Here is a 23,899-nt window from a genome sequence, read left to right on the forward strand (position 1 = left end):
CTTTGCCGTTGTTTACGCTGGAACGAGAAAAATTATTGCAAACACATGGAGTAAAACTCTGGGGGGGCGCAGAATAACTGTGAGGGGCTTTTTTTTGCGTGCTGCGAAAGTAAGGGTGCTTGTAAACAAAGCGCCATATTTCGCTGTCAAAATGCAATCCCGCAATATGGCCGCGTGACAGGAAGCTGGATGGCGTACGTCAACTCACCGTTAGGCAACTGTAGGACATTCCACTGCCAATTGATGCTGAAGCAAACGATAACACTTACGATTGAGTGTAAATCATGCCGGAATGCTGCCCAAATCGAGCGATCGCTTCGTTCACGCTAAGAATGCACGTTGGCTGAGCTCGTAATATTCGATCGATAGTCCGGTGAAGCGTGGCTGTTGCTTGCGCACGTCGAAGTAAACGGGAAATTGGGTCGTCTTTAGCGTTGATGGAGTGGTAATAAACAAAATTATTTGCTAAGCAATGCAGATGTTTGCGTAAGCAGTAAACCGCAAATTTACGTGGCGTTCCTCAAGCTGGCGTTTTCTTCTTAGGTTCCACGGAAGCTTTCGGAATGGCAGAAGCGGTTGTGTTGTGTTGTAGGTCATATGCAGCTTGAATCACAAGTATTTAGAAGCGTAGAAGCTGAGATTGCTTGAATTTAGCCCTCACGTACATTGGTTTATAGTTTACGGTATGCCTGATCAGAAGCGTTTCAAAGGTTGATCGGTCGTTAAATTGGAACCGATGACTTTGGTAAGTAAAATGACTGTAAAAAAATCAATTCTATGCCTTATGTTTTGTGGATGTACTCGATAACAATTGTCAAACGGTTAATTTGAAGGCATGTTGTATATGAGAGAATTTCAGAATGAAGATCAGCTTTTGTTCGCATTTACAAAATTCTTCACAAAATATATAGAAAAGGTAAGCAAATATTCAACTTAAAAAAATGACTAAAATATATTTAAATTCTTGGCTTTCCGTAATCGAATCCATTCCAATCTTCAGCAAATAGAATGAGAAGTATACAATGGAAATTGGCAAGTTCATGTGTGTTTATTTGTGTATTAATGTGTATAAATAGCGCATGGAAAACAAAAAAATAATTCTACCATTTCGATACCGTCGATTAAATTCGAAAACATTGTTCTCAACGACACGCAACACGCCCTGAAACCGGAAAGTGTGCCAAATAACCGCTGCAGTTGCGAACGAGCCGTAAATAACTTCAAAACCCCCTCCACACACAGCTGAAGGTCGTCTAAAAACGGCTCAGCTGGAAAACACACACACACACCGGTTGGCTTGCGGAAAAACACTGCCGGGAAAATCACACCCCTCTCGCCTCAGACGCAAGTGCCAGCCCCAGACCGTTCGCCCTTTGATGTGTGGTGCGAATGGATGGAGAAGTGAAAAATCGATGCCAACAGCAAGCGTCTAATTTGGGGGAAAGTCTGGCGTGAATTCGTGGAACTTGTGCACGCATGGTGTGATTCCTAGTACCGTGATCCTATCGGATAATCACCTCTCGGCTGTTGACCGTGGACCCGGCTAGGGTGGCTGCTATCCCTGGCCCTTTTTTTTTTCTTTCTTCGCTCGATCCCCAGCCCAACTGACCAAAGGTGCAGCTCAACGCGTGACGGCATAATGAATAAACAAACAGCCGCGACCACGATAAGGTTATCTATCGCCCTTTTTTGATTTATGGACACCCCCGGGGATGGGCGAGAAGTGTGGAGGTGGATTTGGCGAAGAGAGAGAAAAAAAAAGATGAGGGCAGAGCAAAGAAGCAAAAGCACCAACCGTGGCGTGATTGTGGCCAGCAGTGGCAGGCTGCTGAATGGGTGGGATTTTTTTTTTTTACGAGACGCGTAAAAGGGCGACAACGTTGGAGATAATGGCGCCCGGCGCCTGGAGTTAGCTCCCTTCAAAACCCCACCCCACACCGGCTGCTCACCAATTCGCAGCCCGCGACAGGTCAGGTTTTGCGAGCTACCAAGCTTGAAGGGCTGAACCATGGCTCTAAGGGCACAATAACCCGTCGGTGCGAGCACGAGCAGCCTTTGCTGACCCCTTGAGCGTGCCTTATCGGTGGTGCGTAGGTTTTGATGCGTTTTTATCGCCTCAGATACGTATGGGCGCAGGCGTATGTATCTCGATATCGCACGGATCCGGCATCGGGACCGGTGTTTATCGTCCGCGTGGCAATTAAGATAGGGCGGTTGTGTGAAGGCGCGTACATCCCTGCACCAGAGTGGAGTTTGCCGGTGGGCTGTGACCTCGAACGAACTTACAAATGGTCGCAAAAAGTTCCTGTTTTGGAGAGCCTTCGATCGCCCATTGAGAGGGACAGTTTGTCACATGACAGGTGACAGATGACACGTCTGAAAAATACTAAATTTGATCCACAAGCCAAAAAACAATAGCAAAGAAAAGGTGTCAGGAATTGATGCAAATAAATTTGTAGAACGAAACTAGAGGAAAACAAAGACTATTAATTCTGGAATCTATGATACCAAATGTTTGATGTAAAAGCTACTGTGCCGTAAGTTTATTTTGGAGTGAACATTGACAAAGAAAAACCTTAAACTTAGTACAATTATTATACATGTTTTTCGATAGACTACATTCTGTTTTCAAAGAAGTATCAAATGTTGGAATGAAATCTCTACTAACTGAATTGATGGATCCCAAAAAGTGTAAGATAATCTCCACAATTCGATAGTTACTGGACGCTGCTTGCCAGAATTCCTGCGCCTTGTGCGTGGTGTAATTTCCAAAACAATAAACAAACACATTGCTCCACGATGTTCGGTAATTACTTTCCACTCTTTAGCATCTCAATAAGCTTGGCGCACGCATCCTGCCACAGGTGGCACAGGCCGGAGATTTCATCGCAAACACGTGTGCTAAGCGAACACATACACACACACACACACACATGTCCGAGCCACGTTGTTTGGCCACGGTGGTCAAATATTGGTCGCCTCGCTCGGTGCGGTCGCACAAACAGCACCCAAGCCTCCTGTCATGTTGACACGACATCTTCATCTTCGGTACCATCGAACAGCGCCTCAAACAGCCAACGAGCCGTGACTAATTGGTCGATCGAGCCCACACCACCGACAGCTCGGCCACACACTCGAGACGCTCGTGTGTCAATATGGCGCGACTTCAACCAGAGACGCGCTCTATTTGCGCTCGATTCGCAGCTCCAGCCAAAAAGGCCTGCATTTCGGGTTCGTGATCCCTGGCTCTAGACGGCGTTTAATCAGCCGTCAAAAGGGGCATCCCAAAAGTGCCATCTATCACATCCACGTCCGGGATCTTCTGTCACACCTGGCCCAATCGCTCTCTCTCTCTCTCTCTCTTTCGCTCGTGATCGATCTTCCTCGCGCTCTGAGCTTGTCCGAAACGTCAAACGATGACGGATCGACGTCCAGCGGGCGATCGTCGCGTGGTGATTGGACCGTGCTCCGTGGTCTACTTCGGAGTATAACACCCCTCCCCCCTCTCTCTCCCTGCCCCTCCCCCACACCCTTCCCACAGGGGTTAGCTAGAGGTCGGGCAGCGTCGTGGCAGGCCGCACGGCTCGAAAATAGAAAAACGTGACACGCGGCGCGCCGGAACAACCACCCGAGCAGTAAATTTATCAAACCCTCCTGGTGGCCATACCGGCTGTCCGGTTTCGCGGATCACATCCAGCGATCAGCGGCTAATGATCCACCATTAGGTGGCCTGTGCGGTGTGGTCTAATTAAGCCCTCCTTCGAACCTCGACGCTCCCGGTTCGCCGTTTGGGAGTTTTTCCGGCAACGGCGCTGTTTTTCCCGATGGTAGGGATTTTTCATCAACCCCGGTGGATGGCGTTTTGGGGCGAGTTTCTTTCCTTTTGCTAGCATCAAACCCGCGCAAGAAGACACGCTTAATCCTGGACGGAGGACGAACCCGGCTTGCGTTGCTTCTGCGTTTCAGAATTACTGCTGTTCGTCGTGCTCCAACCGAAACACCGCGTGGTGCGAGAAAATCGCCAGCGCGGCTGCAAAAATGAAACCAAAAAATATTACTTCGACCGACCTCTTCTTCATGGCGCATTTTTTATTTTCCCTCTCCCCTCCCTCTCCCTCCCCTTGCTCTCCTTTCTCCTCTTCCCAATGCTCCCGCTGGATCTGTCTGCACGCGGAGCGCTTCAATTTAATGGCCGCTGATGATGCGGCTCGTTTTCTTCGAGTTATACGCCGCGTTGGCTGTTACTTCGGACACGCGACAGTTTGCAACATTGTCCCGCGGCTGGTTTGGCTTCCTGAACCGGCACAAATCGCGGCTCTTGTCAATGTTTATGCGACCATAAAACGAAAGTGAGCGTTTGTGTTCGCAGGGGGAGGTGTTCCGTTTTTACAGCCACTGCTTAACGTTACACCATCCCCGAGGCGTTGATGTGGAACCATCGGTGGCTTGTTATGTGTAGATATGAACCCGGGACGTGTTGGAAGGGTAGGTACGGTGTTTCAAATTAGCCGATGAAACCAACTTCAAACGAAATTCATTAAAGTCCGTTTTCATTTAAATATTAATGATCAGGCAAAGTCTAAGTTCTGAGAATTAAAAGCCACGTTCAAGAGCTGTACTGAAACTTGTTGATTTTGCATTGAAGACATAGTCTAAGAACATTGTAGAGGTAAGATCTTCTGCTATCTAAATGTTTTGTGATTTATAATCCAGCTTCAAAAGGTTCTCAAATTTTCATTCCTCAACATCTCCAAGGCATTTCGTTTCATCTGCGTTACAATGCTTCAATTTCAAACGAATTTCGCTCTAGATCAACACCCTACCGCTACTGAACCGAGGTTCCCACCCCGCTAATTACCCAAGCAACACGATAAGCGACGCTCACCTTGGACTCCACAACTCCGCCAGCTTTTTTAGCGCTTTCCAACAGCCTGGCAGCCCAGAGATAGGGTCTGGTCTGATGGCACCACAACACGGTGCCGTTTGTAAGGGCGTGATCGGAAATCTAACCTGGCACGAGTCAGTGTTGGCCAGCGAAAAATGGGTCCACGTGTGCGTTCGCGATCGCAACGAAATGAACAGAAGCCGGTTTCACACTCCGTGGACGTGGGCGGCGTGTTTCGATTATCTGAAATCATTACGCAATCGCACACTATACCTTCTTAGGAGGTTCGGCAAAACTTAACTCAATTAATCGCAACTCGCGGGTGTTTCGATGCCACGAAAGAAGGCAAACTTTGGGTGGTGTTTAGCACAACGCCCGCAGTAAATTAGCTGCACATCAATGAAGCTTGTTAGCAGCGATCGCTTACGGTGCTTGAGGCAATTTTCGTTAGCTTCAATTTTGTTTGGTTGGCCCCCTGTTTTTGTGTGTTGCCGTTTTTTTTTTGCTCCACTCGCACCATCGCAAGAAGATGCTATCTAATCTACGCGCATCGTAGAAACAAAACCCACAATCGCTGATAAGACGGACAAGAGCTATTGAACGGCTAATCTCTGGATCTCTTTCCCTCTTGTTCTCTCTTTTTTTTTCCCCCAACCGGGCTTTAAACCTCGTGAGGTAGCTTGGACGAGCCCTAGATACTCCAGTGATCGGGTTTGCGTAGTTGGACGTACCGGATGGACTTCCTAGTGACCGAGGTACTGGACGTAGTAATCCGTTCGTTTCTTCCAACGGTTGCCAAGATGTCACACGGTCGATAAACGCGCCTCAGGAAAAGCGAAAGGCATTTAAAATGGCGCTTATCGGTATCGGTACGCCGAGTTGGTCGTCGAGTCGACATTCGTCTGGTTGGTGGCGCGCTATAGGTGAACTAGGCTGACTACCAATCACACCGACGTGCGATTGGGATCAGATCGGTAAGCGGTAAGCGCCCCCGGTTCAAGAGGTACGCAAAACAGAGCGGCAACAGTGAGGCCAGACAAAAAAAAAATATAAATATATAAACGCTCCCCGTGACATGCTTTGAAATATGCGCACGAGAAAACCAGGTGTGTCTGTTTTGCCGCTCGCTTGGAAGCCGTTCCCGCCAAATCAAGACATCGACGAGGCAGAAATCGTGCCCGTATCTTCTGGCACACCCTGTGCCCGAAGTTCGGTACGTAGGTTAGCAGCAGTTGGCCTGCTGGAGCAGCAGCTCCATGGCCATGGCCGTTCTCGAACCCGACCGGCGACCCAGGGTGTCCGCTTGCGTCGTTCAAAAATTGCGCCGTTCTGTCAGTTTCGGGGTGGAGTGGGAGGATGCAGAGGTCGGACGGTGGTGTGAGGGAAGGTGGGAGGAGGAGGTTGGTTGAAATAAAGAAACGCAGCAATCTTTATATATCAACCGAGCGCACGCCACGGTGGAACATCTGTGCCGCTAGGGATGTGTCAGAATTTCCCGAATTTCGCGACACCGGGGATAGATTTTTTTTTCCTCCCTTTATTAATATTATTCTTTTTTTTTCGCTCGTTCTTTTGCCTAAATGTTACTGCTTTTCCTGCCCCCCCCCCTCTCTTCCCCCGTTTTCTGCATACCCCTGTGCGCTCCCATCACGGCGGGATCGTCCCAATTCTACGGACGCGCTCTTCTTGGTCTCTTTTCTCGGATTGCGCTGAAGGTGAACCGCACTTGTGGTGGTGCTGTGTGGAGGAAGAGATGAAAAATGGCACCCCCTCGCACCCCATTGGGCACGGCAACCAACTGCCTCGTCCGAGTTCGATCAACGCGTGTCGCGATCAAGGATCAGCGCGTGTCGCGGCCGACATTAGAAGCGTGCGCGAGCTCGCGCGCGACAACAGGCCATTCCGCGTTATTGATGAACATTCCAAAGCGGGCAGGATGCGGCAATCCCCCACCCCTTCTTCTTCTTCTTCTTCTTCCTCTTCACCCATTCAACCGGGGAGGAGCGGGGGAGAGGAGGGTGAGGGGGGATGACCCGTCCGCTCGAATGGTGCAGAGATGAAATAAAATAACAACATTTCGCCATCGGCGCAAACGGTGGCATCGCTCGTTGTCGAATAAATTTTCCCCCTTCCTGAAACCGGTGGGGAAGCGTGAGGGGGGAAAGCGAGGAGAAATGGGAGGACATCCTCCCCCCCTTCCCCCTTTCCGACCCCTTCTCCTGGAGCAGGTTAGGTGGAAAGCCCGCCGACGAGCGGTGGCCGTCTATTAAAGTTGATTATTTATTGCGTTTTAGCCGTTTGCGCGGGACCCGAAAAACGGTGACCCATAAAGCCGACGGAAACCGACCCCCGGCGTGTAAGGTGGAGTTGATCCGGTGGACCAGGCAGCCGCTGAAATGGCGTAGCGGACGGCGTAATAAGAGGCCATGAAGCATTCCTGGTCTTTTTTTTTTTTTTTCATTCGTTCCTTTTCCCAACTCCCTCCCACCGATGACGTTTTCGCTGGTTCTCGATTAACGCGTGCGGGGGAAGAGTTGTGCGAGATCACGATCGAGAAACCCTTACGAATGAAGCAACCCGGGCATTCATCATCCGCAGCCTCCCGATCGATCGACGGTCGGTTCTGTTTAGATGACACACGCGCCAGCAGCATCAGCCGAATTATGACAGCTGTCAAGCGCAGCGATTGTTACGATCTGCGAATGGGGCATCTGAAGGAGGCCCTTCGCGAGTGGTCCATCCCAGACACAGGCGTGTAATGTGCCGCTTGTTGCGATAACTCGCGAAACGAGCCGAAACTAATGTCGATGCCAAACAGTCGCCAACCCAGCCACAACATGGCGCGTGCTCGTTGGTCTGTCGCGGTGGGTGGGCGAGGGCCAACGAAAAAAAAAACAAACGAAAACAATTAAGTAACAAAACCATAACAAAAGCAGCGATTTCAAAGCGAAACATAGGGTTAGGGACAAAGCAGGGCAATGAAGCGGAATACGTAAAAGGTGCGCGAAACGGACGCCCCGGGAGGAGCGCTCTAATCGGGGTGCTGATGATGATAACGATGCGCTAGAGCAGCCACCGACCCACCCCATCTTTGTTCGCTTCGTCAAACCATCACAATGGCCTGTCAGCACAAATCCGTATGACGTAAGCCAGCGTGAGAACTGTCACCGTACGCCGGGATGGCTGCCGCATTATCCCGCCCCACTGCCCGCGGCATCCCGGGGTGAAACCGGGAGGGTTTGTTTGGTCATAAAACGGTCGCCTTGGGTGCCCTTTTTGCTGTTTAATGCCGCGTGACGTTTGTGGATCGCGATCTGTCTGCCGATGTGCCCGGCACATCGTGCAATTCGGTCGGTTTACTGCAGGTGTTGAGAGCCACAGTACCGGAGGTGCTTATTATAAACGCAGCGCAAAAAATGGCCTCCATGGAGGCGCCTGGTAGCCGACGGTTTGTGCAATAGATCCTCACTGAACGCGCTGTTTTGCACTGTTTATAGTACCTGATCGCATATTGTCCGCACCACTGGTCGGCTCCTTTACGTCCGGAAATACACCGGCAACCGCGTGATGACAGTCGCACATAATGACCTCCTCTTTTTCGTTTATTACCACCTTCTCGGACACCACCTCCATCATGTGCGTTGTGCTGTTTGTCTTTTCTTTTTATCGCGACCGGGGGTGCTTTTTTTTTGCTTCTCATATTCTTCAACCCCTCCCCCCCCCCCCCCCGAACCACTTTTCCGCCTCACCGAATGGTGTCGGAAAGCGAAAACGGTTTACACCGTTGCAGACTCGATGGTCTGCTGCTTTCGGTTTGCGTTTGTCGCCGTCTGACGGATCTCAAAACGAAACACGTGGTGCTGGTGCGGGTGGTTGATGGTTGCGAGAGACTTGCGTTGACGGTGGAGAAGAGAGGGGTAGGGGGAGGGGGGAGGGGGTCCACACGAAGCACGTAAGGCCAAATATGTTTGCCATAAAACAAAATTTAGCACCACACCGCTTAGATCATGATGTTGTGCGCTTAACGACCTAGCTGCACTACCGCCCCGAGGGAGGGGTGAAGTGAGAGACGCGAACGTGGAGGAGGTCGCCCCGAAGTGGGTCTGAAGTGTGTGTGGGAGGGAGGGGTGTGGGAGGTGCGAGGTCCGTGACCAGTCGGTCATCGCCGATCCGCTCGCACCGGTCTGGCGGTGACACGGTGGTTCTATTTTCGAAATCGAAAAACCCACCCCCGAACGCACCCTCACCCCACCCTGTCTGCTTGTTTTCCCACATCCGCAACCCCCTTCAGACGCTTGCTGCCCTTTTTTCTGCTTCTTCTTCCTCTTCAAACCCACACCCGCACTCCTGAGGGCGACACACGCAGCCGAAGCCAGATTGAGAAAGTGAAAAATAATTTCCCCCACTACACTCTTCCCTCTTTTTCATTGCCACCCAGCGGGTGCGAAGGGTGTAGGGGAAGAGGGAGGAGAGTGGCACGAAATGCGTACTTGCCGAGAATTCATCGATACGTCGATATCGAGAGAAACCATTCGAGCGCAAGAGGACAGACAAACAAAAAAAAAGGGCAAATGTACTGAGTCTTTAGGAGAGCGAGAAGGAGGGGGTCTGTGGTGGGGTACAATACCACCCCCCCCCTCTCCCCCCCTTCTACATGCCGGTGAAGGTCTGACGCCACCAAACGATGTTCCAATTCCAGCGCCATCTTGGAAATCACCTCCAGCAAACTATCGTAGACACGAGAGTTGCCCGATTTCCCAAACTTTACGATCTACACCTCCGCGAGGGGAGTAGGGGGGTAATTGCAATGAAGGTAGAAGGAGGGAGGGGGAATGCGCCCGGTGCAATGCAGTTACATGCATTCTGCGAATGCTCCTCGCATGTCTCCGACTCGAGAAGAGATCAACCGACCTGAGGGATCAACTACTCCTCCTGCACTAGCGTTCATTTTGCACACGATCTCCATCTCGTTCGCTCTCTCTCTCTCTCTCTCTCTCTCTCTCGCTTTCTTGCTTGTCTCCTTGAGCAAACCGGCCAACCCATCCCCGATTCGACTGGGCATTGGATTGCTCATAAGTTGAGAAAGATTGTTTTCGTTATGTTTGACAAGTCAGCAACAATTAATAGTATTTATAGACTGCTCGGGAATGCCGCTCGAGTGTGTGCGCTTGCACGACGTGTTGCAGACTTCACCCCCTTGGTGCCCTTCCTACGGCAAGCGTAATCCGATCCGAACGGTTGGGCGACGAGTACACCCCACCACGGCTGGCACCCTTTACCCCCCCCGTGGGCCTGCGCCTGACGACATGAAACTGCGCACAACACCCCAGCGCAGCCTAGGTCCGGTCTATAGTAGTTGGCTGTGGGGTTGTGTGCCTGTGAAGGCAGGAAGAAGCAGGAGAGAGAAAAAAAAAGCACAGAGCACAGAAAAAGAAGCTAAATAAATATCTAGAAAAGAGAAAAAAAAACCAGCGAGCCACCAGTCACCAACGTGAAATCAAAATTTGCGATTCACTCACACGCGCGCACGTAGAAGGTGGCACGAGTTGACAGCGCGAGCGCGAGACGAACCATCCTCTGCTGTCACCTCGAACACCGCCAGCGAGTGGGAGCAGCCTTATGGCAAACATGCACCGGGGAATGCATCGGCCTTTTTGCGCTTCGGTTCTCCGCCAGCCGCCGCCATCTAGCTGCGAAGCCTGCCGTTGGTAGATATGCGGAAATCTACTTCAAGAATGCAAGTCAAACAGCCAGAGCGAGACAAGAGGGGGGGATGGGGTTCAGGCGAGTGAGGCGGGGAAGAGATGTACTTGAGTGGGCTATTTGTTTACACCTCACGAGGCAGCGAGCTCCGGTTCGTGGTTGGTGAGGGCGAGACTTCAAGCAGCTCTTCTCTATCCCTAACCATCATCCGCGCGTCATCTGTCACAGAGAAGCTGGCAGCGGGGTCCGCTGGTGCTGTCAGCGCGGTGGAGCAAGCGTAAACAATACGCTGTCATACGGGAAATGCAGCGCCACACGTCATGCCACTTCCCGAACGACCCCGATCCCTTCTTGGCCGATCGTGATGATAAGCGACGTGAGAGTTCCGTCAAGCCGATCAAGCTCCTATCGATGTTGGAAGGCCCCTTTCGGGTGAGCAGTGCTGGCGGTGGGTCAAGCCTGGTCGGCCTGATCTGCCTGATTTGCGTGGTTTCTTCCCTTTACGAACACGCCAGTACGTCTCCGAAGCACTCGGTAAATCCCCTCCGCACGCACACGAACACCGAAGCCAACGTAATTATCATGTGCAACATGGCGGACTTTGCGAAACGCGCGACGATCGTCACCTAATGCTAATCAGGTTGGGGTGGCGCGCGTTCCACCAACTTCTGACACACTGACACACTAAGATGCTACCACACGGCCGGGGGAGGAGTGACATACGCCGGGGCTTCTGGGTGAAAGAGGAGTCCGGGAATCCAAATCAGGGTGGCTGAAACCGCTCGGGCACGTCACCGGGTGTTGGAAGAATTCGTAGAACTCATACGCTGGACTTCTCCCGGGGATGAGATCATGATTGCGAACGTTCCGCAGAATCGCTGCAGGAGTTGGACTTCGACAGTTGTCCCTCTGAAGTACAAGCGCGCGACTCATCGGGAACCTGAAAATGCATGGCGTGCAGATTCTCGCAGCGCAGCGACATACTCGTCACAAGAACTGGGCAGGAATGAGATATCAAAGGAACGGTCAGCTACGACGATCCGGGAAAGGATTCGCAATGGCGCGCTAAGGAGACAAAGTAAACCCCGAGACGGCTTCCGTTTGAACAACGCTGAGGAAGGAACACAGACGACGGTTAGAACAAAAACCCCTCAACAACAACAAAACTGGCCTCTCCAACCATGCAGCGGATGATCAGGCGGCTCTCCAGAGTTTCCCGTGGCCCTTACCGATCCGCAGAATCCGAATGTATCTTCTCCGAATCTGCTACCTCATCATCTCCTGCGGACTCTTCCGCGCCTGGCTGGCGATTGAAGTTCGTGGCAGTCCGTGAATGGACTGCGAATGTTTCGGCAGGTCCGTAGTAGCAGGCCGCAGCCGTCAAATAAACAAACACAGCCCCCGGAAGGGTGAGGGAGGGGTGGAAGGGGACCGGAGAGGGGGGGGGGTAAGGTCGAGTTTTAAGTTTGGAGGAATGGTGCGGAACAGCGCGATGGGTCTTAAATAAGCAAGTGCGCGCCTCGCCGCGAAGATCGACATCAAAAGGATTCGGAGCGGAGGTTTGTTTTAGTAGACAGGCAGGAAGGAGGGAAGGAGGGAAGATGGGAGTTTGAGGGAGCTGGAGGAATGTAACAAAAAAAAATTAATAACACAATCAACCCCCATTCCGCCAGTGGGTGGCGACGGTGGGTTTCGGTTCGCTGGCACTTTGAAGGTGTGAGGTGGATAAAAAAGAAAAAAGAAAGAAAAAGGCGTAAAGCGCACAGGTCTAGCAACATCACACGCACAATGTGGAAGGAAGCGGCAGCTATAATCACCGAGAGCATGAGAAAACAAGCAGGGGTTGGAATCTCACCCCCGTATGATTATTTTGCCACCGACGCTAGACGAGCAGACGAAACGATTTCTGGCAGCGTGCTGTGATGTGTAAACAGAAAAACAACGCACGCAACCAAAATGACACGATCGACGCCGTTTTGCGTTCGTCTCGCGACAGAGGCCCCCCCGAGGAAAGCAGGAGGCGAAAGGAAGCGTTGCGGAAAGCCCCCGGGGAAACCAAAACAATGTTTTCACGAGGCAAATGGGCGCAAAAAAAAAGAGAAAAAAGGGAGAGCTGACTCGCATTTCGCTGGATCTCGGCGCGATCCTGCCTGTCAAGCAAGTGTCAAGCAATGCGTAAACACAGCCGCTCATGGAGCCTGACGTCTGGAACGAGAGCGAGAGCCCATTGTGGCTTCCTTGGTCCCTTGTGGTTCGAGATGCCGACGCAGCAGTTCCCTCACATTCCCTGGAGTGCGGCCAATATCATCCGGCAGCGGCAATGTCAACTGCACAACCGGTTCAACAGCCCGGCTCCTTTCGGTGTCCATTCATCATCGAAATTAAGATTAATGTGCTAATTTGTCCGAAGTGCGCGGTGGCTTTGGCATCATTGGCAGGCTCGCGGTGGCGCACATTCCTGCCACCGTGGTTGGCAAACCCCACATCCCCCTGGTTGCGGTTTAATGGCGGCGTTTTTTTTGTGAAGCGTTAGCAAACGGCACAGCTCGGGTTGCATGCATGCTCATTATTCTAAAAAATCCGCGCGCGGTACATCGTAACCGAGTGGTGAGTTGTTGGGGATTGGGAGGGCTGCTAGTCTCGCCTCCCTTAGAAAAAAAAGCAAAAAAACATCCCCCAGTAACGCCCAGCAGAGTAGGGGGCGAGCGAAGGAACGCGCACGCGCGCGCGCCGATCATTTGCGGTTATTAATTATAATCTAAAGCCGGGCGCACGAATTGCACCCTTTGCTGCATTCCATCCCATCGCTGGATCGGCATCTAATCCCACCGCCAATATACGTCCTAGAACAAGGGCGGAATGGCCATAAAGCGTTATAATAATACCACCGAAAGACGTGGAGGGTGTTGGGCGAATAAAGAAGGCCACGACCCTAGTGGCGGCGTTCCAATCTGGCAGCGTAAGATTCATCCAAACCCTCGGGCGGTGAGAAATCGGCCGCAGGATTAACTGCTCCAATTCTGGCGCGTCTCAACCACGCTATGGTTGCAGTGCAGCTAACGAGACGTCATTCTGCAACATCTGTACTTTGTGTGAGGCGTTTTCCATCCAGCGAGTGTAGGAGTATCAGCCGAATTTAGCTCGTGTGTGGATCAGTGCCAAAATTAACAAAATTTCTAACTGCCAGTCGTCAATCCGAAGCGCCGAAAATGCCGCAATACCTATATTAAGGTTAATCGATATGTCAACTGTCAGCGATGTACTAACAATCGAGTGACAGTTAGTTTGTACCGGGGCGAGAGCCTTCAAGTACATAAGCTACCCCTATGCGTCAATGAGTCAACGAGGGAAACTTTGCACAAGACAAATGAGAACCACCTTTTCTCAAGCACTCCGGTGTCCTACGTTCGTTCCCTCGCTCGTATTTAGTGGTGCTTAGATGACGAAATGGAATGGAATGACGTACCGTACACCTACACGCGCCCTATGAAACAATGTAACGCTTCTCGCAAAACCGTCACCGTCGCCTTTCACCGTTCCGTGAGGGAGATTTTTTTTCCGCTGACACATCACACAATGTCAGTAGTTCCTGAGCGAACGGCTCGTTATCGCCATCGAACCGCGGGTTATCGAAGGGTTCCCCCGAGGTCGAGGGCCAGTTGCATAAGCGTGCCGTTCTATTCTTAGCCTGCGTGCATCTTCTGGCCTTGCTGACGTCCCAACGGACGGAAGCCGCAGTGCAGTACCGGTCCAGAAATCGCGTCCTCTGCAATTACCTCCACGCGTAACGCGCGGAGACCTGGAACGTGGAACAACAAGGGCGTGGAACCCCTACCCAACAACGGTTGATTGTTTGCGTTATTGTTCGGCGTTATTCCACCGCGCGTGAAATGTTTCCCCGTTCATTGACACCGGCGGTTCACCAACGGTGCAAGATCCGATGGCGGTGATGGAAGGTGATCATGGCAGACGAGACGATCGGCTCCAGGTTTTGCTCAGGTCTGGGCCCACGCCTGCCAACACACACCACACTAAGTGCAATTTTGCGCACCGCCAGAAGGCGAGCCACGTCAAAAATATCTTTCGCGGTTTCTTTTTCTCTCTTTTTCTCTCTCTCTCTCTCTCTCTCTGTCTCTGAGCTGCGGCGCCAGATCCAGCCAGATCGTCGATCGCGGTAGAGCGCTATTTTGAAACCACACTCCTTTACTTACAGCGTGCACACGCACTCTTTATTGCTATTGCTTCGCATTCCCGCGCCAACCATCGTTACATCGCGGTTACAGCCGCACCAGCCGCATTGTCTCCACCGGGGTCTCCGGATCCCGCGCGCATTAGCATTATTACATACATTAGCATTCCCGACGCCCTTTAGGCGCGATGATAAATATACGTCCCCATCCCGTGGGGGACATTTATTCCTGCTGGCAATGAGCGAACGCCAGGCGCCCACGCCGAAGCCCAACCAAAACCCAGGCTGCAAAAAGGGTTTTAGTGTGGTGGCGCATCGAAGATGACCGCGAGACTCTTCGCGGTGCCGAAGAAGAACCCACACGCACCGAATGCGATGATGAGGGCGTCCTTTAGCAGGGTCCAGGCACGCCCTGGCCGATCGGTTTGTGGCCAGCGGGTGAGCAGATCGATCAGTGGTGGGAAAACGAGCGCCAACGTTGACGTCGAGACGGCACCGACCAGTGAGATGAAGGTGCCGAGATTCGGGATGATGGCGGCTAGCACGAACGTCAGCAGGACGGTGGCGAGACGGAGCCCGTACTCGGCGCATCGGGGATGCCGGCAGTGGCGGGTGATGGGTGGTGTCAGGATGGTCATCGGGACGTAGAACTGTAGCGCGTAAGAAGCCATCACGGCTACGGCCATCAGGAGTCGTACGAGTTGGGCGAGTCTGTAAAAAAAGGCCCAAGGTGAGTTAGAGGTCGTAGGCCTAGAGGGATACGAGATCACTACGTACAGATGATCGGTGGGAAGGTTGAGCGTGACACTACCCTGTGCCTGTTCACCGTACTTCAGGTAGCCGTAGAAACCGACAGCGGAGTAGAGACAAACGACGATCGTCATGCCGGTGTTGAGCACACCATTCCAGGCGATAAAGTCCCGCGGGTTCGCCATATTGTTCTCCAGTGGTAGCACAACGCCGATACCCTCGAATGCGTACATCACGGTACCGAAGTAGAGTGGCAGCGTTGACCATGTAGAGGCTGGCTGAACCGTCGTACTATGCGGCAGATCCTGCAGCAGGAAGAGGAACGCGATCGCAAGGCCTGCGATCGCCAACACCGACGCAGTCAGTGAGGTCGGTGTCAGCAGCTTCAGGCTCCGAACCATGTTGAGCAGGATGAGCGGTCCAAGCAGATATCCGAGTACCGTCAACACCGACACGTGGATGTCGGCGTACGCCAGCAACTCGCGGAGGTTGACGGCTACGAAGAGGTAGTAGACACAGCACAGCCCAAGCTGCATCACGACGAGGAAGGTGTTGATGAGCGTCCGGAAGGCACCAGCCAGTGGTTGAGCCCAGGTTGGACCGGAATCAAGCGCGTAGTATCCAACCTCGGCGTATGAAAGCGCAGACCTACCATATCGACGGCACAGTACGTGCGAACAGCGCACCAGCAGATGCATACAGTGCGTGCAAATTACGCCCATCGCTAGGGTGCCGAAAAAGCCAACATATAGGCCGGCATTCTTAAACGCATCCGGCATCGCCAGGATACCGGTGCCGAGGTTACCATTCAGCATATGCATCAGTGTGTCTAGGTTCGTGGTTGGGTTGTCTAACTTCCGGGAGCTGACCGGATCAGGGTCGTCAAGGTGCACGATACTACCATTTCCGGTCTTGCCGTTGTTGCTGTTGTTGTTATTGTTGCAGTCGAGCAGTAGAGGCGTCGACGGATCACCTTCACGGAACTTGGGCGCCATTGTGGCCGCACACAAACACAACACTACAAACACGTGTACGCAGCACACAAACACACACGTAACACCACCCTGTGAAGGAAGGTTGGGTGAAGTCCTGTTTTTCTTTTGTTGCTTTTTTTTTGTTTATTATTTTTGCGGGGCAGAAGAGTCCGCTTAGCCCTTGTCGAGTATCTCCAGCCAGGAGAGTGGCGCCTTGACCGGCTTGTCGCACCGATCGAGCAGCAGAGGATAGGCGTTATGCATTGATGCCGACAGGACTCGGCGTTACCCGGTGTCCGGACGGTTCCGGAAGGTTCACTAGCAAGCTGACGGGTGCGCTGACGTGCGAACACAGCGAGTTCGAGAGGATCGCTGAGGAAGTTGATTGCTGTATTCTGGCGCGATCCTTTCCGGTGGTTGGTTCCTTCGTTCGTCGGTTAGCGTCGGCTAAGCGAGGCACTGAGGGCACGGAAAACGCGTGACACTAGCTGTGGGGCGTTATTCGTTGAACTGAGCATCGGATCGCCCCAGCCGGTAGCTTAAAAGGACGTGATCTCGAGGCCGTCCCTTATCAGCAGCCGGCCTGCTCAAGAGCGCGTTCACCCTGCCCCAAAACTAACCGCTCGATCGCGAAGAAGATCGAAGGTCCATCGAGCTGGTGCTCATTTCCTGCCCCACGTTCGTTGCCGGTGTACGATCGTGCAAACGTCACTGTTGGTAAGGGGTGGAGGGGGAGGGAGAGGATGGGAAGGAGGGAAAAAAATAAACAACCACCGCACAAACACACGCACCACACCCAATTGCCCAATTATCTGCTCGACAATAACACCGAAATAAAGTCAAGGAAGTTCAGTATTAGCCGCTAGGTGATTAGACGTTGAACCCGGCTAGGGGTTTCCGCTGGAGCGACGACACTTGATTTTCGCTTACAAAAAAAAAACGAACCGTTAAATGAAAATTCAACCGATGGTAGTGGTTGCGGCAACGGAGACGGCCGCCTGACATCGGTGGCGATCGAGAACGTGCACTTTGACAGGTCGCAGTTTGGCTGAACCACGCAGGAATGATCTAGATCAGTGTTTGTTTTCGTCGCTCGTGATCGTCGATGATAAGGATGATCTAAGTAGTGGGAAAGAGCGTGTGTGCGTGAGAGAGAGAGAGAGCACGAACGAGAGTGATTAGATGTTTGAGTGCTTTGCGTTGCATCGAATGCAACATCAATTTGACAGCTCGCCGTTGTTAGTACGATCACGTTTCGAGTGTGACGTAGTTGGTATGTAAACAAAAGCCTTGCTGATAGTGCGTTAACAATTGGTGCGTATGAAAAAAGAAACGATGCAATTTGTCCTCCTTATCATCGGAGGAAATGATTGCTAAAATTTGGCTCATGATGCGTGGCGTGGCGTGCATTGATTATAATTAACTACCCTGCTCCAAAGCATTGGCGATCGTGAACCAGTAGGCTGTTTAGGGTGGTATTTTGCTAACTTGAAACACGTTATAAGGCTCTTTTATTAGATCATATTTCACTCTTTTATGCGTCTTTCAACCTTAGCCGGGCAATATAAATGGATAATCAAAACCAAGATCTTGAGTTTGCATCGTTAGTACGGCAAAAGCCTGATGTTTTTCCAACAGCTAATGATCAGCGCTCTGACAGCTAGAAATCCGCACGATACAAGCTAGCTAAACCCGTCAAGCACAACCCTGGCTCAAGCAAAACTATCGTCGCCTGCCATCGAAAGCCGTTGCAGATTAATTCGCGCTGCGTACCGCGACAATCCGCCATTCCATCGGGCCCAATCAAATCACGTACCAATCTCGCGTTTACGGTCCGTTTTTTCGCTTGTTTTCTACTTTCGATTAATTCCTTCCATCAGCCACTTAAGCGCGGCTGTGTGAAACCCCCCCCCCCCCTTTTGCCATTGCAAAAAGCCCACGGACGGACGCCCGTCGGGCGTTTCATTTAGCGACATCAATTCGGATAATTTATAGAGATTCCACTGGATGACTTAAGCACCCAAGTCCTGCTGTGACGGGCGCGCAACAGAAATCGCTAATAAAGCCAAGCGCGCGTGCGTTCGGTGTCCTTCAGCGTCCCGCGTGGTACGCCCTGTTGCAGGGGTAAAATCTGCGACTCACTGTCCTTATTATTGGGCAATTAAACCCGGCGTACCCGGCGTACGACACTTTATGTCCCATTACCCATCGCGCAGTCCTTTCCAGTGCAGTCGCGTGAGGGTTTTTATGTGCATATTTGAATGCTGATAGCGACCCGGTTCGCGTCTCGGATGCAGCTGCAACCAGCCCAAGTGACATCGTCCCACGGGCTGTAGAGGGTTTTTACGAGCTAAATTAGCAATCGCATCACATTACCCGGTTAGCCGCTACGATCCGCAATCAGCCAATGGCACTGGCAGGGTCTGCTTTCGCCCGGAAACGGGCGTACGATCGTAAAACAAATATAAAAAATTAAAATAAAAAAGCATTGAACGCCTAGGGCTAACATCTTTGAGGGGTGTTTTATGGGGCGCGGTGTAATTGGCTGAAAATTTACTACCCTGATTCAGAACCGCCCGCGAGACCCGCGCGGCCCGTTCCGGTCACGGTCGTTTGGTGGCAAATTGGCGTGTCCCCGCAGCCGGTCTAAGCCGGTTCGTGGCGGCAGAGGAACTGAGGCAGAATTTTGGGATACCTTGGCCGCGGAGGCCCTACCACTGCCCCCGGTTTTTCGATGGCAATCGGCCACCGTATCGCGAGCAGGTATGCGAAGAATGTCTGGCCAACGTCAGCTAGCAGCCAGCAGTGGTACGGTGTGGAAGGTTGAATTAGCAATTGCGCGCTAAAATCAACGCCCTTTTTCATCGCACAGCTCAGCGAATGCTTCGCGGGGAAGCGTAGCGCCGGAATTTTCGAATAATATTTACACACCATCCCGAGTTGAGCAGTTTGGCGATGGTTTGCTTTTCTTGGAGGACGCTCCAAATGTGGCCACGCTCCGGTACCGGTACGTCATCGAGCGGAATGTCAATGTTTCAGTCGTCAGGTGGCGCCACCGTGCACTTAGTGTATGCGGTGATTCACGCGCACTTAGAGCTTCTGCTCGTTATTCCTAGAAGTGTGTTGAGCAATAAATTCCAACCGTAATTGTTGTTGAGCCAACAGTAACCAAATTAATTGCAAACACATCCCGATCAATCAACAAGCGTTTCGACGTGGCTGATTCACTTACGCCTTGCCAAGCAGGTCGGGGTTCAGATGTCACCCGAAGCTTCTCAAAAACCTCTACGGAAAACTACAACCTCTGCTCCCGCAGGAGATATGGCCTTCGTGGTGTACAAACAAAGATAAATTTTCCACCGACGTGCGTAGCTGGCGCGAGATGATGAAGCGTAAATTCAATATATTCCCTCACTCGCTTCCGGGCGCTCTTTTTTGTTTTCGCAAAAACTAACGCACTCAACCGCGACCACGGGCGGGTGTGCCATGTTGGAATGCATCACCCACCCCCGGGTGTTGGAAACGCTTCAGGTCGCAGCAAGGGGTACATGGTAACATTGCCGACACTCCCTCAAATGCTGGCAAAACCAGGAAGGTGTTGAAGCGCGGGGTGAAACCATCGCGCCATTTCGGTGCCGCGCTCAATTGGCGCTACTTATGGGGCATGCCGGCTACACGCGATTCCACTTAGTTGCGCCCAGCCGAACCTCGGTCGGCGTGGCCATCGAACATCGATTAAATGGACTGGCGGCAGACGAATTTGGAGCGTGGCACGTCAGCACGTCGCCGACGCTGTGGATCTCTTGGGTCGAGTCACTGACGACGTCTACATCCCCGGAAGTAGTATGCTCCTGGGTGGCTCAGTGTGAGCTGATCCCGTTCGGTGTACGCGAAAAGGGGCTGTTCGCAAGGTCGGATGGAAGAGAAACTCAATCTCCACCCGCACGATCTTTGGGATGAACATGCGCCGTGGAGTTGCAGCGCCCCCTAGCGAGGAACACCTCGACTAGCGCATCCTGTCAAGCTCTTACCTACCTACCTACATCAATAAGCGCGAAAACCCGTACCACTGGAATGTGCATTCGGTGTGCAATTTGTCGTCTGTGCCATTCCGATTTCTCCATCGCACCTGCACCTCACCAACCATCTCTGCCGCAACCTCGCACCGGCGATGGAATGCGCGAATGTGCTCCGTGGCGCTCGGGGAAGGGAACAAAAATGCAATTAACAACGCATTCCGCACCCTTTGACACTCGAGCGTGCACGTTGCCTTCGAGCACGAGATCGTTAGAGAGCTGATGAAGCCAATCCCCAGCGAACTCCGGCGGGTGTTTGCGAGACTTTCCCCATTTTCCCCGCCAGCGCAAACGGATCTCGCTCGTCCAGTAACGCAACACGAATGACGCCGCAGGATGACCCTTGTCAAGGACAAGGGGAAGACTTTTGGTCCTTCAGGCCGGATTCGTTTCTACGCGCCACGCGGTGTGTGTGATGCGCACGTTCGCCTTCTCCGGTGGGTTTGCGACCTTTAATATATAAATAAATATAGATATATCGTCAAGTTGCGCCGAGCGGACAGTAAGCTTGCTCAAAATCAACAGGCCAAGATGCGCCCAAAGCCCTCGCTAATGCCATCGCGCCAGGAAGCTGCAAAGCCGCTACCGTGCCATCAGACGGCACACGATAAGGGTATAAATCGCTGCGCCTGTCCGGTCGGTCTCTGCGACGTCCGCGTTTGCATATTCAATCGAGCGTGAGGTTTTCTAATCTTTAATTTGCGCGAAATTTATACTCCGCATTAATATTCGCGCTGATAAAGCGTGCTTCTGGGCTCGAGCCGGCGCGCGTGCACACCCTCCGGTACTGTGTACTCACCGCACACCGAAAGGGTGCTTGTTTGCCGGTGTTGTATCTGCGGCTAAATCTTCTCTACGAGAGCAATCCTCGCAGCACGATAGCGTGACGAAGGGCAATGCATCGAGCAGCACGACCGCGTGTGCGAGCGCGCGCGCGCGCGCGCGCCATTTGTCACCTCAACGGACGTGCTCGGAGCCCGTAGTCTGACGGCTCTATCGTCGTTTGGTGGAGATAACCATATTGAGGACGAGTACGCTTGGAACGGTGGCTAGCTCAAGGCGCCAAAGGGCTGGAACCCAAACCCAAATAAGCACGTGGTGGGATGCTACCAAACGAACACCTCCGGGCTCCTTCTCTGGGCTGAGTGTGGGCGTATTTTTGGAACCACCACTGATTGGAGCAAAGTCCACGACGGCCTACGGGACGATGTGATCCAAACGTCCGACGGACAGGCTCGCGATTTCTGCGACGTCAAAAAAAAACAAAAAGAAGCGGCTCGAAATATGCGAGCGCATCACGTCCGAGTGCGAGACGCCGAACTGGCGCGAGTGTAGCATTTATAGAAATCGTGCGAACCCTGCGGCGTAACCCCTTTTGCCGCACGCAATTCCATGGTGGAGTTGAAGGAGTTCTTAAAATAACGCACTATCGGTGGTCCGCGCGTGCGGCACGAGCGCTCTTCTCCGCTCGGGAAGTCGACTTCCGTTTTCGTTGCGGGTTTTGTTTGAGATTCCAGATTTTGTAGATTTCGCAGTTGTTGGAAGAAATGGCACCCCCCATATGAACGCAGGTCAGGTGCTAGATAAAGTTTGGAGAAGCTAAACACCCTACTGACACCTGACAACCGAAAATACTACCGACAAATGTGGATGTCAAAAATTGGGACGGAAATTACATTTTTCTTAAGCAGGCACAATTATGAGTGCAATTTTCCGTCTTGTGGACAACAAGCGCATAATAAGCGCCACTTTGACAGCTCATCTGCTGGTGAGCTGGAGACCTAAGCGAGCGAGCGAGACAGCTAATGTCGGGAACGCAACGGACCATCACCCGCCATATATTGGCGGCTTAACACCGTTGGGCATAGTCGCCTTAACTTCTCGTTAGCCGACTGCCGCCTCTTCTGCCGACAGCACATTAGTTAATTTCGGCAGCAATTTAAAGCCCCCCCCCCCCTCTCTCCTCTACCCACCCACCTTCTCCTACTCACGCGCGGTCCTTCTAAATCGCTTTTGCGAAGTTTTTTTTTCTGTTTCGCTTCCCGCTCGATAGCTCTATTCGGTGGGTTTGCTCGAAGGGAAACCAAAATAAAAAAAAAACCAACCCCAAAAAGCGGCTCGATCCCTGCCTCGGGTCTGCGACGCACCATACCCCGTAGCTCCAGGCGCTCATCAAGCCTGAATAGTGCCGCACGATGCCGGCGCTAAAGAGATGTTACGCAAACGGATTAAGTCTCGGAGTAGTCTCGCGGCCTCAATGGTTGGCGCCAGCCCCGCGGGACCGACGCAAAACGCTGTTCCACAGAACCGTGGGACGGAACCGATCTGCGCGGTGACTACCGTTTTATGGTTGTGGCTGTTCCGTTGTTGACGAGAGGCCCACAGTGGGTGGGTGCTCCCTTTCTTGCTCCCTCTCGAAGACCCTCGCACACAACCCAACGGGCAGTTAATAATCGCGGGGATAAAACAATAAAAGATAAATTGTAAACTATCCCGTTGCCCGCCGCCAGTCGGGATGTCGAACGAATGGCGACCTCTTGTTGGGGAGAAGGAACAGCAAAAAAAAAATGGTCTGAGGGCGCACTTCACGTGCCGACTGGACGGTTTTGGCGGGAGAGTTCTGTGACAAAGTAGCGATCGTGATATTTTCGTAGCAGTGATTGGCTTTAAACTTTTGGGGAATAAATATGTTTAAAACATTGTGCCCTTTTTGCTTTCTTGCGACTAGCACTTTTTGCTCTAGTTTGAATTTTGGAACCACGCTAAAAGGCTAACTTAGGAAGCTTTCTTGTGTGTGTTTTATTTTTTTAAGCTGGTTTAGTCGAGTTTTACATATATATGATTTTCAGCCGTTTTTATGTATGCCTAGAAGGGCTGAATATTTTTTATATTAGTGTTTGATAAATGTTTTAAAAATCTTGCTTTTCAACTTTACACAAAGTCAATCATTTCACCTGAACGAAATATGATTTGACATTTGACAGCTTATCAAAATCTTTAAATGTAGACAATTCATTAATTTCATAGTGATTTGCACCACTTTTAAGCATTTCTAACATGGTTTCTGCACTTTTAACAAATCTTCCCCTCAACTTCCATATACCTTTAGCACGAAAATTAGAGAGCCTTATTAAGGGCCTATTAAGGTATACTACCAATCAACCATCAGTCTGTGTTATGCCAAGTTTCAGCGTACCGCTTACAGAGCAGCAGCCATCGTGCCCCAGAGCCGCACAACAACGATTACAGGCCTCATTCGACCGGGAGCCGTATTATAGCCTTGCTTTCCTTTTCATTCCTGCCGCCAGTTTATGATCCAAGC

General features: G+C 51.8%; 1 protein-coding gene across 1 annotated transcript; it reads right to left on the bottom strand.

The window, feature by feature from the left end:
• Nucleotides 1–14,981: 14,981 nt before the first annotated feature.
• Nucleotides 14,982–16,649, bottom strand: LOC128728632 (neutral amino acid uniporter 4-like). Its single transcript, XM_053822261.1, has 2 exons — nucleotides 15,555–16,649; nucleotides 14,982–15,488 (listed from the first exon to the last, which is right to left on the bottom strand). Exons 1-2 carry the CDS (start codon nucleotides 16,520–16,522, stop codon nucleotides 15,077–15,079), a joined length of 1,380 nt encoding a protein of 459 aa, XP_053678236.1. The 5' UTR covers nucleotides 16,523–16,649; the 3' UTR covers nucleotides 14,982–15,076.
• Between the last annotated feature and the right edge of the window lie 7,250 nt (nucleotides 16,650–23,899).

This window comes from Anopheles nili, chromosome X, assembly GCF_943737925.1.
Source record: "Anopheles nili chromosome X, idAnoNiliSN_F5_01, whole genome shotgun sequence".
In the NCBI taxonomy this organism is placed as follows: domain Eukaryota; kingdom Metazoa; phylum Arthropoda; class Insecta; order Diptera; family Culicidae; genus Anopheles; species Anopheles nili.